Raw genomic sequence first — 14,926 nt, 5'->3', positions numbered from 1 at the left:
GGTTTTTAGTTTTTAAATCTTTTAGCTTAGTTTGAGCATCTTGAATACCATTAAGTGAGCTTTCATTGGCAACTTCTTGGAATGGTGAACTTGAAATATTTTTTCTACAAGGTCTATTCTATCTTTTTTATAGTAAATAAACCAGCATTTCAGACAGCATTGACGTCTGTAAACGAAAATTAAGCGATTGCATATGAAAGTGAATGCGGTCTTTTCACCCATTTCTTAACCCACTATTTAGTTCCTTTTCAGTACATACATTTAACATAGGGGGCCATCCCTGGGGGACAATCTAGTTACCAAGCCCTAAAAAACTGGAAAATTCTACTCTCCTTTGAATCGAGCGTGAATAAAATTAGATACCGTAAAAAACTTCCTGTGACTATTTTTTATTAGTTAGAGTCTGTATTCTTAATTTTCTAGCAATTAACGTAACCAAACCCATTCTTTAACTAAGAGGTGAGGATGCCGCACACCAGCATCACCCATAAGATACGACGACCCTAGCATTTGTATTCATGGTGAGACGGGTAATACTGTCCGCTGTCCTGTATATTATCGCCACTTTTTGCTCTTAGCACCCATTGTAATCACATTAAAGGCTTAGAGCTAACACATCTTTCCAAAAAGGCCTTGATGGGTCCTTTGGCAACATGGGACACAAGATACTCTCCTCCACAGAGGCTATTGGGGAGGGGGAAATGGTGAAGCTGCGGGAGGGAGAAATGGTGAAGTTGCGGAGAAATCGAGGGAACGGAGGTGAATAAGAAAGGGGAAGCCGAATTCTCTGTCTCCTTCTCCCTCGCAGCTCCTCCACTTTTTCTTTTCTTCCGCAGTTCCGTTTATCCTAACCTTTTTCCCTCCCAATGTCCCTCCCCAATAGCCTCTGCGGAGGAGAGTAGATACACTTTTGAGGGATTGGAGTGTTGGTAGTAGGATCTAGTACTGGAAATCATTAAATGAACAGTTAAATCAATGAGCTATAGACCGGATAAGGTACTTAGCAAAGAATTAACTGAGCTAGTGTGAACCACAAGTGGGAAGATGAAATGGACAGAATTATCGCGACTTCTAACATCACACCCCCACATCCCTCCTCGTGGTTCTGTGACTGAGCTACAAGTTCTAGATAGTAAACCTCAAACTAGTCAATTCTTACATAGAGTCTAAAGTATTGGATAATAGGAAGAAGTGTAATCGCTGTCTTTAGCCACAGTTATGAATTATCAAGGAAGTTATGTTGTGTGGCTTATCATAAATTTGCCTTCAGGGTAAACTCTTTAAGCTCTAGCTCTTCCCAAGATTTCTGAAAAGTTTTTGAATGCTTTGCTAATCAGCTGGAATAAATCTGCCTTTTCAGTATTCTCTACGAATTTCAGGCTACTTGGGTTGAGCCCGCACTTGTAAAACCATGGAAAATATTTCGTTGGCTGTCTAGAATGTTTTGTAAGCTGTGATGGCTACATTTTTGGCAAGAACCAACTTTATAAGAACACAGAGACTCGATTTGCCAAAGAAAAGAACGACTTAAGAACATGCCCAGCTCAGATAAAAATTGAAAAACAACCGAGGGTTAAACAGCCATTAACGAATCAGGGTTTTATAGTTTCAAATAAAAACTACTCCATATTGTAATAAATTTTCATTCAGAAATACCAATTGGATAAGATTGCTCACTTAAGAAGAATGGAATCTCATATTAAGTCTACCAAAAAAAATTGTTTCAACTGATGTTAAAAAGACGGATTGAGCTCATGCTGCTTAGAAGATCGTTGTAAATCTTACGATCTTGAAATAAAAAATGTAAGAGACGAAAGATGTATGAATAAGGAAGATGTCTAGGCTACTACTGCGACGATCTAAGAAGAATATTCAAATGAAATACTTGAGTACTTAAGAGTTTGTTAGGTTAATCCAACATGTCTGCAGCTTTATGCAGTTTCATTTTGTTTGCTAGCGTGTCTCAAAATAAAGAGGTAAGGCTTCTTTCCCACGCGAATAATAGCCAGAATGAAATACTCTGAACTTTCAAGGACCAACCCATACGATGGTGACCCTTAGCTGTATCCTCATTAAACTAGATTGGCCGTTGCTTTACTGTCATAAAAGTTTTTAATGACTTAATGTTAGAAATGTATTCAATAGAAATAGGGTTGAAAATTTGTAATTTAGATTAAGAGCCACCCTTCGAAGAATATTTCACGAATCTTGTGGCTTACATTGCAGATATGAAACAAATAATAACTGGACTTTCGGATTCCATTATTTTACACTAAATTTTACACCACAAAACTTTCTATTTCAAGCCCCCAGATGGCACGTAGCCCTCCACAAGCGGCGATACCCTAAGATGTCTAGGGATGTCGAGGCTTTTGTACCTTTTATTAGAGAAAGCCCCAAACTTTGGATACCCAAGACTCGCCCGTTTTTTCAAATGCTGTAGATGAAGCCAACAAACTTGGCTGTGCACTCCCTGTTTTCCCCTAGCTGTTTTGCGGCACTAGATAGGGCGTCAGTAGCTAGCAGGCACAAAGGGTTGTCCAAGTTCCATCTTCCCAAGTTGGTGAGCCATTTTTATTTGCCGACATTCTTTAGTTAGAATTTGCCAACAAAGCACCCTTAGATTGAAAAAATCCTCGGTTGTGAAAAATAATTATTTCGAAGGGGTGCGTTACACCCAACACGCCCCTGGCTACACCCGGTTCTTTTCAATTTCTCTAATACAGAATTCAAGCACTATAATCATATTTTTCTCTTAAAAAACTCAGCTTTGGATTTGTGCTCTGTTTCTCAACTTTTTCTTGATCTTAGTAGTAAGGTGTCATTTAGATTTATTAAGTACTGAAGAGTCACATTTAGAAACACAGCAACATAACATCAGAAAAACACGAAGCAGAATTTTTAAAAAAAATCTTTTTTCTTCATATTTTGAAAAAAGATTTTCGAACAGTTTCTTAAGGTTGAAGTTGATCACATATTTCTTTACTTTCTTAATTTATGTCCATCTTAGGGCGTAGCGTCTTGTAGAGGTTTCCATATCAAACAAAACACAATGTTGTCAATGATATGTGTGATAATGAACGACTTTAAATAAACTAAGTAATATATCTGTCAGGCAAGATTTTCGAGAGAGGTTTTACTGCCAACTGTTGTATGCAATATTTAGCCCCATTTATTGACGACAGCCTTTGAATTCTCATGAGTACACTTAAACAATTTCCAATCTGGTTAGCAAATTCAAAATGAAGTTTTTTACGAATCTTTCAAACATTTTGTCCATTATGTTCTCTTTCTTTAGCAACATTTTAAATTTGCTGCTTGTATTGTGTTTAAAAATGATGGGCCTTTTAGCGAAAGTGCCAAAATCGAGCCCAATAGGTTTCATATTCGTTAGTAAACACTTCATCTGTTACCATGTTATTTTGTAAGGCCTATAGATCTGTTCATATGACACAGCATTCTGTAGAGGCATTGCAAGGTAACTTGCCTACCGAGGTAATGTAGCAATGGAGTTTAAGGTTGTAGTGGACAAGATATCAACGACTGGTTCTACAATATTTGTTCTCCAGTGAATGTTCGCTGAATCAAAAGCTTAATCTTTTCTGATAAAACACTATATGTATTCTTGTTTAGCCCCTTCGAAATGAAATGAATGGTTATCTAAAGAGCAAATGATCTTTTTCAGTTCGGTGTTGCTGGCAATGTTTAGGATTCTTGTAATTTAAGTATCTTTGGGAATACGTAAATCCTTAGCCTTGTCACAACACAAAACAGCTGCACACATCATGGGACTCAACAACTGCCTTGGAAAAAACATCGTTCCTTTTTCATTGCTACTCCAGACACATTGACACAACTAGACATTAGCCAGTCTACAAAAAAGGTCCCACTTCGTTGCACCAAATACAGAGAGACTGCAAAATGATAAAAAATGCCTTGATTTTTAATGCCTATGAGAGTAGGGGTTGGGTGAAGATGCTTAAACCTTTGCTGTCAGTTGATGAGAGCATACTTATGAAATTTGTATTACAAGAGAATGTATCGTATTGTTTGCTACCTAGTTTCCGAAGGTAGTTTTTAGGACACTGAATAGCTATGCTTATCGAGTCCTGGTCCTTTTTCTCGATGTGACCACAACTCGTTATTCAGATGCCTGGAATTACAGAGAGCTGGCGACTCTCCTCACTCAGGGTGAAAGTGGGGTCCTATCAGGACTCAAACCACGGACCTTTGGCTCAGTAGTTACAGTCAGCGATCCTAACCACTGCAGCAGTGGCGGCCTGGCAGGGGGGCGGGGGCCAGGGCCCCTCAGCTGACATTTTATAGGGGAACCGACGGATGATGATACGACCGACTTGTCTGGTTATTAGGTCTCTAGGAGGTCAGCAGAGACAAAGAAGAGGCCTTAAGATTCAAAACTTTCTTGGGGTGCATGCCCCCATGCCCCCTAGAACAGTCTCACTTGAGGGAACGTCTTTGTGCCCCTTTAGTACTGTATTATCCAGAGAAAACATTTGTACTGTTCGCATGAGCTCAAAAATTAATCAATTTTGTAGAGAAGTGCCAGGAAACTTACTGTTAAATTCTTTTGTGTGGAGGGCACAGCACTCTTGGGGCACACAGACATATTCCGAAGACAGTCTGTGTTTAGGGTGTCCGGACTCATGCCCCACCCCCTTCTAGGGAAAATTTTAAATTTCAATGAGTTTTTCTGGCTCTGCTTGCCTTCAGAGACCTAATTAACAGACAATTTGGTCGTTTAATTGCTTCATCCTATATTAATCCGTCTGCTATCTCAAGTCACTTCCACCAACGTACAGTTTTAGGTTGACAAGAAAACACGAAATAGCATTAAAAAGTGCATTCAAAGCTAAAACATAACGAAACTAGCTGTTATTATGTTTCTTAAAAAAGTATAAGTTAAACAGATTACTTTTAACTCAAAACATTGACTTCATGTTTCTCAGGGACGCTGGGGAATGGGGCGCAGGGGATCGCTGGGGAATGGGGCGCTGTTGCCTTTTGATAGGATGGGGAAGAGAGCCAGAGCGCCCTTTTCATTAAAGTGCACTTGAAGCCGGCCATTTCTAATAATCAGATATTTGTACAAGTTGAGAATTATCTTTTGAATGCCCTTTTACTCAAGCCTGCTCCCTTGCCCTTTGGTCGTTCCGGCGTCGCTGATGTTTGCGTTTGACGGTTGCGTTTTGTTTGGTCTTTAATAATATTTTTTTAAAGTTTGATGAATATATTAATTCATTTTGCATCAAATGACATAGTCTTATAATCATTTTTAGCATCTTTCACCTGTGTCGTAGTGAATTCAGAGATATGTATTATCTAGATAAGTTTCTAGCCTTTTAAGAGGCATTTTCTAGCCTTAGGAGTAACTGGATTCCTCCATTTATTGGCTAGGACCGACTCTTTCCAGTTTTTGTTACCCCGACACCCCCTAATTTGCCCCCTGACTGTAAGTTATATTATAGGTATGTTTTAAGCTTGTTTAGTTGCCCCAAAGTACAAGTTTAGCAAACCAAAGGAATAGATTTTATCTGGCGCTTAGGATCCCCCTTCAAGGTGCCAAATGAACACAAAACATGAACACAAAAGTTACAAAGAAAACAAAACCCTCATTTTACCACATCGAAGGGGTAACTCTTGGAAGTTCCCCAACATGTTCTTGACACGTCTTTATTTAGTTTATCTGCTCGGATTGGCTTCGAAGAGACAATCATATCGTATGTGAGTCGGTCCAACTTGCTCTGACACCCTCACGAAAAACTGTTATATTTGGGGCCCTGTGCTCATGTGGGGGTCAGTCTATCTTTGGCATAAGGTTAGACAATATAAGAACAATACCAAACTGCCAATCTTTTCATAAAAAGACAATAATCTTAGTTACGAAGGACGCCATTTTGCTTCTGGACCCTCCAGGCGAGAAAGGTTATGTAATACGCATCTACAGAATGTTATGTAATACTTTTTTCATAAATATCTTACTTTAGTTTTACTCATGAGATCTTTTGATGATAAGCAAGCGGCACTGATTGGGAAGCCTTTACAGTCATGCTCTTGCGTGCCTGATTGGCCTATTTCGATCAACAATTATTCTGACGTTTTATACTCTGAGGGGTGTCAGACGAAAATCTTTAGTAGATCATGAAATATCTGCACTTTTAAATCACGTCCACAATTACACCCTTTTTCGTAAGGAACCTAGTTCTTGAAGTTCCTTATTTTTGTTCCTCTTTGTATCGAACTGTAGTACTAGAAGTTGCTTGATAGCTGCTTAATTTAAGTACACATTTGGTGCCATGATAAAAGCACAAAATACGATAGTTTTTTGTATTAGTGCCGTTAGATTCTTAACTTTAGCTAGAAACAAGGTGAAAACCGAAAGAAGACTAGAGAAACGTTTGATATATGAAAAAGTGGAAATTCAATCAAGAAAATAAATTACCCAACGAAATACTCGATAGTAACACACAATTTGTTTGTTTTTTAACTCCAAATGAATGGAGCTGGCTTCCCAGTTCTTGATTGTTTGCAATGATAAAAGTACTCAAAGTTCTTTGGGAATTTGAATTTAGGACTCGAATTTCTCGAATTTCTATCATTTCTCGAAATCTTGATTGTGTATTGCATATACAAGATATCTCAAATAAAACATTAGCAAGTTTTTAGGCCCATTTTTAGTTATATGTACCTCAATTTCTTTGCAATGATTCCCGGACCACCTTTCGTTCAAAGCATTTTAGGCAACAACTATCTTGATTTGAATAGAAAGATAAAATGATTATAAACGTCAGAATAATTTAAAATTCGTGAGCTAAATCCGATATAAACAAGACGTTAAAGATCATAAAGGATAGTCTTTGAATGTTACCAAGCAACGATTTTTGCGAACCAGATCTACTTAACATGTTTTCATTAATGCCTATACCACATTGCAATACAATCATATGGAGCGTTGAGAAAATTGGGGGTCTAGAAAAGTTGGGGGCTAAAACCATATAAAAAGAGGCTCTACTGGTAGTTTATTACTTAATTTTTGGCATTTTTTGCAAAAAGTTGGGGGGCTAAAGCCCCCTAGTCCCCCCTGCTCCACGGTGCCTGCAATATCAAACTGCTTTTTATGTACTCAAGCTGTTATATAATAGATGTTTGTATTTCACAATTTTTTATCCGCTGTATGAAGATTTTTATTGTCTGGTACAGATTACTGCAATTCTTTGATTACAGGAAATGAAGTTTGGGATAATATTATCTTACATAATATGGGGGATATCTTTTATTTGAAAGTGTCCATAAAGAGAGATTTCATTGCATATATTTTATAATCTTTCTCATTATTGTATTGCAGAATGCAATTTTCTGACGTAATAGGAGAGGAAAACATGAGATCAACAAATACCAATCACAATTAACTATTTTTGAACACCTTTACACCATTCAATGCAAAGTTGTAATAAAGCAACCAAAATTGCTGTCTAATGAAGAAAGGGCCGGCGAAAGGGGGAGGGGGCCAGGAGGCAAATTGCCTCAGGGCCTCAAAGTCTAGGGGGCTTCATGAAGTATTGAATTCTGTTTTAAAATGGAGTCCATTATAAGTAACAAAATTATATTTTAGAAAAGTGAAACATTTTTAACGAATGAATGAATTCAAGCTACTCTTAAGGGAGTGATCGCAAAAATTAGCTTCAAATGTTTCAATAACTTAGCAAAGTCAGACCTCAAACAAAGATTCAAATTAACATCGTCATTGCATCAGAAAAATACGAGATCGTGTAGATATAGTGAGATGCCTCTTGAACGTATAAAGAACCTGTTGGACACCGCTCACATTCAAAGCCAGAGCTTCGCATAATCGAACAATTCAACAGGTGAAATAACCTTACAACGTAGCATATTACAATTTGAGACATAATTCAAGAACTAATCCGGAGATGTTTTTCTTGTATCAAGAACGACACATAAGTATTCAAATGTTGTTTATTCCTATCAACTTTTAATACTCAATTTTTAATCACACTTTGACATTGGGTCTTGTCGATAAAGTGTTTCCCTTTTTAGATGAATTACTATAAAGTACCAACTTTAAATATTTCATAATTTTTTCATTTTTATTGTTTGTCGCTTGGGGTACATTCGATATCAACTAGATGGGTCTATGTACTGACATTTGGAGGCCTCAAATAAAAAATCATTCCGAATAAGGCAAAAGTTGGTGCATTTAAAAGCACAAGAATTTGAACTGTCTTTCAACCAATTAGGGCCTTTGTTAATGAAACAACCAAAATGAAACCGTAGACCAATTAATCGGGTTTCTGGCTTTTAAGTAGTTTCGTCCAAATCAAAAGCTAGTTTTCATTTTGTCAATTTATTTTTTCTAATCTTCTTCTTTCTTGTTTTACTCTTTTTTCTTTTTAAGATTGTGTGTGGCCTTTTTTCCCATCCAAAGCATTCTTCTGTTTCTTTCCAACTTTCAGACACCCCTTTGCGTGCAAAGACAGACAAGAAAATTCTAATCTGCGTAGATTCAATTTATTCCAAATAGTATAGTAATTGTCTTATCTAGTCACATATTTAACCCTTTTTCAAATGAAATTTTTGGCCTGAGTTAAACTTTGAATCAAGAAAACTTCAAGGTGAGATTGGGAGTTGCTAAGCCCTCTAGACATTTTATCAAACTACTATTTGAACCCGTAAAGAACACCCTTTCACAAAGTTGCCCTAGTATTTATAACAAAGATAGTCGAGTGAATGATTTTTTGTGAGAGCAGTAATACATACTTACTGGTTTGTTGAAAGTGGTTTTTGTATGCAACAATCAGACTGGGGCCCACGATGCCCTAACAACTTTCACATTTATTTTATACTAAGTGTCATAGATTCTGTTTTTCATCGTTATAAGAGAATTTTCGATCTTTGTTCTTCAGCCTGTTGCCTCTGCCTACGTCTAACCTAATCATACAAAAAAGTCTGCCATAAGATAAAGTTTTTCCAGTAATCTTCGTGAAAACCATTTCTTCCCTCAAAGGAAATTCAGACAAACTAGAAGAAAGACGATTAAATTTTTTTGCAAACTTTTATTGACAAACCATCCCAGCTTTCTGAAAAGTTTCAGTTGTACTAACTACATCCCGACTGCCCATGAATAAGCTTCTTTCTTCAAAAGAACCACATAAAATTTCGTTCTTAAAGCTGATTTATAACATTATTATATTTTCAAGTCGAGCAGTTGACCGAAGCATTACCACACGTACGCATGCACCTATCAGTGAAGAGTTATTACCACCTTTGAACCAGCGTCAATGTATGTCATTACTCATCAGAAGTGAGCTAATGTATCATGGCACAAAATTTATATGTCACTTGAAAAGGCAAAGGGAGAGAGCTAATATCAGTGGTTAGAGGAGTTCGTTTTTCTCAGCTAATAATACGAAAGCTATTGGCACTGTATATCACCAATTATAGGTGATAACTGAACTTTTAAACCGTTTGATGTTTCGCATTTATCTTATAGGCAGGGTATAGTCTTTTTCCCAGCTCTCACACATTACACATATGGTTGCTCTTATGGCCATATTTTGTGGTCTTCCGTATGGTGAAAGATGACAATTCGTTTTCTAACGCTACTTCTAAAGGGTGATTAAGACAGCTCTGGTTGAACAGCGTACAGCGAAGATAGTTTTGTGAGAACAATTTTTCCAGCAATACTGTCAGTAAATATTAAAAGCCCAGAGGCAATGTGGGCGGGGCTGTCTCAGATTCAACACCTTAATTCAAAATAATTAATCTTCACTTGCAATTTTTAGTATCTTTAATTACTTTGTCTCGGGGTTGTAGACCAAGAATGGAAGTCCGCTCTACATGAATAGGAATATACGATCGCTCGTGTGAAAAAGCCCTTCTAGTTTACCAGGGAGGCTAAAGGAAACCTTTTTCGTCGTTTGGGCAAATTTTCGATGCAGTAGCCAGGATAGCTCGTAAGCCTGGCAAAGATTTTCGCTTCTTCCACCGAATAGCAAATACTCTTTATGTATGGTGACATGATTTGTGCGAGGACAAACCACAGGAACACGCCGTCTTATTAGCAAGGACAAATGCTCCTTTGGGTATGATAACAGGAATCTTACACGATAATGGAAACATAAAACACTTTATTTTAGGGAATAGGGAATTAGATGCCAATTTTTAGGCAATATGCAAAAGATACACCTGACTGCGTTTTTTGGTCTAAATGTTCAAAATCCATAAATTCTAGAATCGATTTTTGTGACGTCATCGCCTTGTCATTCTATTAGCCCCTCTGGCTTGCAACGTTTTATCTCGCCGTAACATTTTGGCAGATTCTTTCATGATTTCTCGCTATTAACAGGCTTTTATGCCAGAGATAAAGACATAAAATTAAGCTAGATGTTTTCAGTAGCTTAAATTTCTAAGGGTATTTAGATTACTTAATTACCAAATATTAGGATGTACTAATTATTAAAACACAACCAACCCACAAACACGGATCATCGTTTGGTTAAAACCGGAAACCCGGACTGAAATTTGGGAGATCCAATCCCGAAAAAGTAAGATTTGTGATCATTCAAAGACACGATTGGAGGTTGTAACAACTTGTGATTGCGCGATCTGTCGAAAGACTGCAACACTACAATCAATCAATTTTTGCAGCAAATATCGCACTCTGCTGACCACCTTAAAAAGACCATTGAAAAAGGAAAGGAAAAAAGCTCATCTTGACTATTCAAAGATTATTCGTTAATTATAATGACCGGAATTCGAGAACAAGTCAATAGAGTTCTAAAGTGTGACGTCAATAAAAATCTAGTTTTAGAATTTTTGAGTTTTAACCACATAACATTAAAGATAACTATGAAATACTTCCAAGTAAGCAAAATTGGCCGAATATGTCTAAAACCGGTTGAGTAATTGCCAATGAAAGATTGAAGTTTGCTTACGAGTAACTATTATTACTGCTCTGTTCATAAAGTTAAGAAAAGAGACAAAAATATAGGGGTTTGATGGGGAAGGAGCCATTACAAACGTGGTCATATTTCACTCAATTCGCAATACATTTGACTGATTTTGCACATTTTTAGGTATTTCATGATGCTTTTTCAGGCTATGAGATCTAAATTCAAAAATTCTAAAAATTCATTTTTATGGCATCATCACCTTAGAACTCTATAGGAAATCTTGCTGTCAATAGTGGGGCTTCGGGTAGGGAGTTATCTAAAGCTGCAAACCCGGAAAAATGTTTGGATAAAACAAGAACCCCGGACTGAAATTTAATAGATTAAATATACAAATCCTGAAATTCGGCACATTTGCCAAAAAACCCAGAAGCAAGATGACTAAAATCTGAAATTCGCCAAACTCACAAGCAGAGAAATCCCAAAGCCTCCTCTGTTAAATGTGACCAATATCTCATTCATTGTTAGGAAGAAAAATCAACCTGTTGAAGTGATACGAAACATTGATTGATAAAGAAGTCTTGTTTTCACATAGTCTTTGCGGTAATACCGTTGCATACTGTTTCTAGATCATTTCATTGTGTTCACGTCATGAGAACTGTCAGATTACTTAAATCTCATTGCTTGTTACAAAGACTCTGCTCTTCAGAATACGACATCACCAACATAGTGCAGACTTTAAACTTAATCATTTCTTTCTTCTCTGTTCTTTGGAAGTCAAAAATAGTTCGTCTTATCTTCTTGGCTATGTCTGCACAATATTAGTCATCATGTGAAAATGTATTAGAATATTTATGGCAATGAAATTTTTTCTACTTTTAGATGATCCTCTTAATTTTTTTTCATTTCGGCAAAGTCTCATGATAAACTGTTAAGACAAATATTGGCTTCAATTTTTCTATTTAGTTTTTTTGCATTGTTTTTTAAGTCGATAATTCTCCTAGAACTTGTTTTTCAGATTCTCGAATGTCTAGAGTTCCAGCTTAAGACTGTCTGGTCCTAAAGATTGTAAAAGTTTCCAATACGAAGATGAACTAAATTCCATGAAATATAAGTGTTTCTAGATTTTTCATAATCTAAAAATCAAAATTGAATGAATGCTTTCTAATTTTTTCTCACATAGTGGTCCTCTTCGGTTTTTCGAAAAATTTAGCTCGAAAAATTTCAGTTTTTCAATCGCAGAGTATATCAAAAAGTATAATTAATGAATTTGAAAAAAGTGGACAAAACCTATCCATCAATTGATAGTGCCCTCTGCTCTAATTACGCTCTTTTCTTTTTATAGTTTTATAAGCCCCATCCAACTTCAAAATTGGGCAAAAGTTAAGAACAAATCAAGAACAAGCTGAGGCTGAACTCTTGTAGAATGTAATTTTTAACAACGAGGGTTTTTGGCCATATGTGCATGCTTTTTCGGTGAATATTCATTCAAACTTGTTGGCAAATTAAAGTTGTCTCGCGAACTTTGCTGGCAAATGAGGCCTGAACACCTACGTAGAGCGAAAAAGCTAGCAATCGCACTGCTTACACCCTCTTAAATAAAGAACAAACCAAAAACAATCCAGCCTCAGATTTTCAAAAAATTTAAGAACAGTTAGCCTGAACTTAAATTTTCTGGTTCTTATAGAAAAAGAGTGTAATCCAGTGGCGTACATCAGTTTTTAGAACTTTAGCTCCATAACTAAGGCCCCCCCTCGGCCAAAATACACCCCCAAATGGCTTTCATATTCATGTTTTAAAGAATTTGCTCAAGCTTCAAAAGGTTTTAAAGGTCTTCAAATGAAGCTTCTATAACTGAGCTTAGGTAGTGAACAAGAAAAAATTATGCTATTTGGCGTTGGGTGGGGCTGTTTCATTTTTGCCTTAGTGCCCCAGAATTCTCTATTACGCCATTGCTCTCATCTGTATATGAGGACACACCAGAATGTATAGAGGTGCATCTTCAAGGAGCCAATAGTCACACTGAGTTGGTACCTGTGTTTTTTCACACAGTAGACGATGTCTTGTTGACGATGTCAAAGGAGACAAGTAAATGTACCGAACAGAAATGACTTAGATCCGTATGACTGTAACAAAGTTAAAATTAGAGAAATTAACGGAAGGAAATTTATTTTAAACATATACGGCGTATGAAAAAACCTCTCTAGGAAGCGAATCCTCATAGTTTTGGTATCGCAAGTAGCTATTGATTATTAGATTTTCCCTTGGTTGAAAATTTGTCAATAGGGCAAAGGAAATCGGTGCTGGCCTGCAGTGTTTCTTCTGACAAGATTCATTATTTCGGATCCGTAGTAATTAAATACTATTTCGGTTGTACCCTATGAAAATACACTATCTAATGAAAGTAAAAGGAAGGACTAGACAACGATTTGGTCGCGGAAACACCGATAAAGACCTTGGTCTTGTCTTGTGTTTGACAACTTCCCAGAAGAATTCTTCTTAACGTATTCATTAATAGTGGTTTTGATAGACACGCCAACGGTACGTTGAGTGACGGGAAAATCGATAATGCGAATCGACTCAAACATTCGCTCTCTCAAGCAAGAAGGAAATCGTTGTAGATTCTTCGTTAATAGTACAAAGTGGTTTTTCAAAAGTCGATATATCATCAAATCAATTGATTTATTCTGCGCATATACGACTATTTATAGTACTGCAAACATCTATGAATAAAGGTGGAGAGGTCCTTTGTTGCCATTGTATGGAGTGCCTCAACAACAGAGCCCATTCTTTTGCGAGTTGAGGACATCTGGGGATGGGCATTGCCGATACAAAGTAGATAATTGCCGCGACGGAGTTAGGAAGTTCCAATCAATTAGGTTTCTTCTTATACAAATTGACCTGATATTTAACGGGCAGCGTTGATTATGAATCGCCATACGCTAGGCTAGGCTGGCTGGAGAGAGCACGGCGACTGGAGCAGTAAGAGACTTCCCAGAGCTCCTTCACATGTGTAATCGCAATCTCGTTGGCCGAGTATACGATTGCAGACAGACTTAATCCTCACGTGATAAAGGCAGCTCGAAGAGATCAACGGGATTATTTGAACACATAAACGTGGTAAGCCGATCAGACTTTACTGGACTAGAATAGGGTTGCCTAATATGAAGAGCGGACTGCTACAGGTAAGAAACTTTCAATTTTTTTTTGTTTCTCCTTTTCATTCACCGTTTTCGTAAATTATCACCCTCAGGAAAGTTAATATTTTCGTACGCTTTTTCGAAAGTATGGTTCTGATGATGTAAGTATTCGGAGCTCGTTTTATCCTCGTAAGAATATTTCCCCTGACACAATTTCTATCTGTTGGTTGACCGGCAAATTTCCTATAGCAACGTAATTTTATGAATGAAAGGGTGTCTTCTGTCGCGATCGGTACTGACAACGAATTTCAACAATTATTCAAACAGTTCGGATAATTTTAATCGTAAAAGCATAGCTACTGATATTTTCATCATTTTTTAGTATATTATGCAATTTTTCGAACATTTTAATGTTAGCACTAATAGTGGAGTCTACAAGATTTGGAAGAGATAAAGTTTTCTAGGTTCCGTTAAAAATTTAGCCGAGGAAAACTTCTCCAAACTTCGTTAAGTTCGTTTCCATAACTCACGATGAAAAATTATTTAGACTTTGAAAATGGTTTCACAACTCATCTCAGTCATTTGATTGTGCATTTGTCTTCTTCAAGTTTTTTTAAACGCGAAAGTTTTTCTATTTACCACTTCATTCAATGGACGATCGCTAAGCCGTTATTCATTTATTGATAACAGACCAACAGTACTGTATTCAAAGCTTGCCCATATCAGTGTGATCGTTGAAACAGTTTTGCCCACATTTCCGTTAGGTATTTCATTCAAAAAACCAAAATCTCTTATCTTAAACTCACTATTCATGTCTCGATTTTCTTTTAAAAAATCTAGCTTGAAAACTCATTGTCTAAC

At 36.9% G+C, this 14,926-nt stretch overlaps 1 protein-coding gene across 2 annotated transcripts in view; it reads left to right on the top strand.

Moving 5' to 3' along the window:
* The window catches only part of LOC135686813 (fibroblast growth factor 1), a 35,150-nt gene that overhangs the window by 6,096 nt on the left and 14,128 nt on the right, over nucleotides 1-14,926 (top strand). The window contains exon 1 of one of the 2 annotated variants that reach the window (XM_065203159.2): nucleotides 13,322-14,110. The exons of the other annotated variant lie outside the window; for it this stretch is intronic. Within the exon in view, the coding sequence (XP_065059231.1) occupies nucleotides 14,090-14,110 (21 nt within the window). The 5' untranslated portion in view covers nucleotides 13,322-14,089. Of the gene's footprint in view, nucleotides 1-13,321; nucleotides 14,111-14,926 lie in introns of those variants that run through there. 2 annotated transcript variants of the gene reach the window in all.

This window comes from Rhopilema esculentum, chromosome 6 (genome assembly GCF_057945365.1).
Source record: "Rhopilema esculentum isolate cy_ngs chromosome 6, ASM5794536v1, whole genome shotgun sequence".
In the NCBI taxonomy this organism is placed as follows: Eukaryota; Metazoa; Cnidaria; class Scyphozoa; order Rhizostomeae; family Rhizostomatidae; genus Rhopilema; species Rhopilema esculentum.
This window is presented reverse-complemented; position numbering and strand designations above follow the sequence as displayed.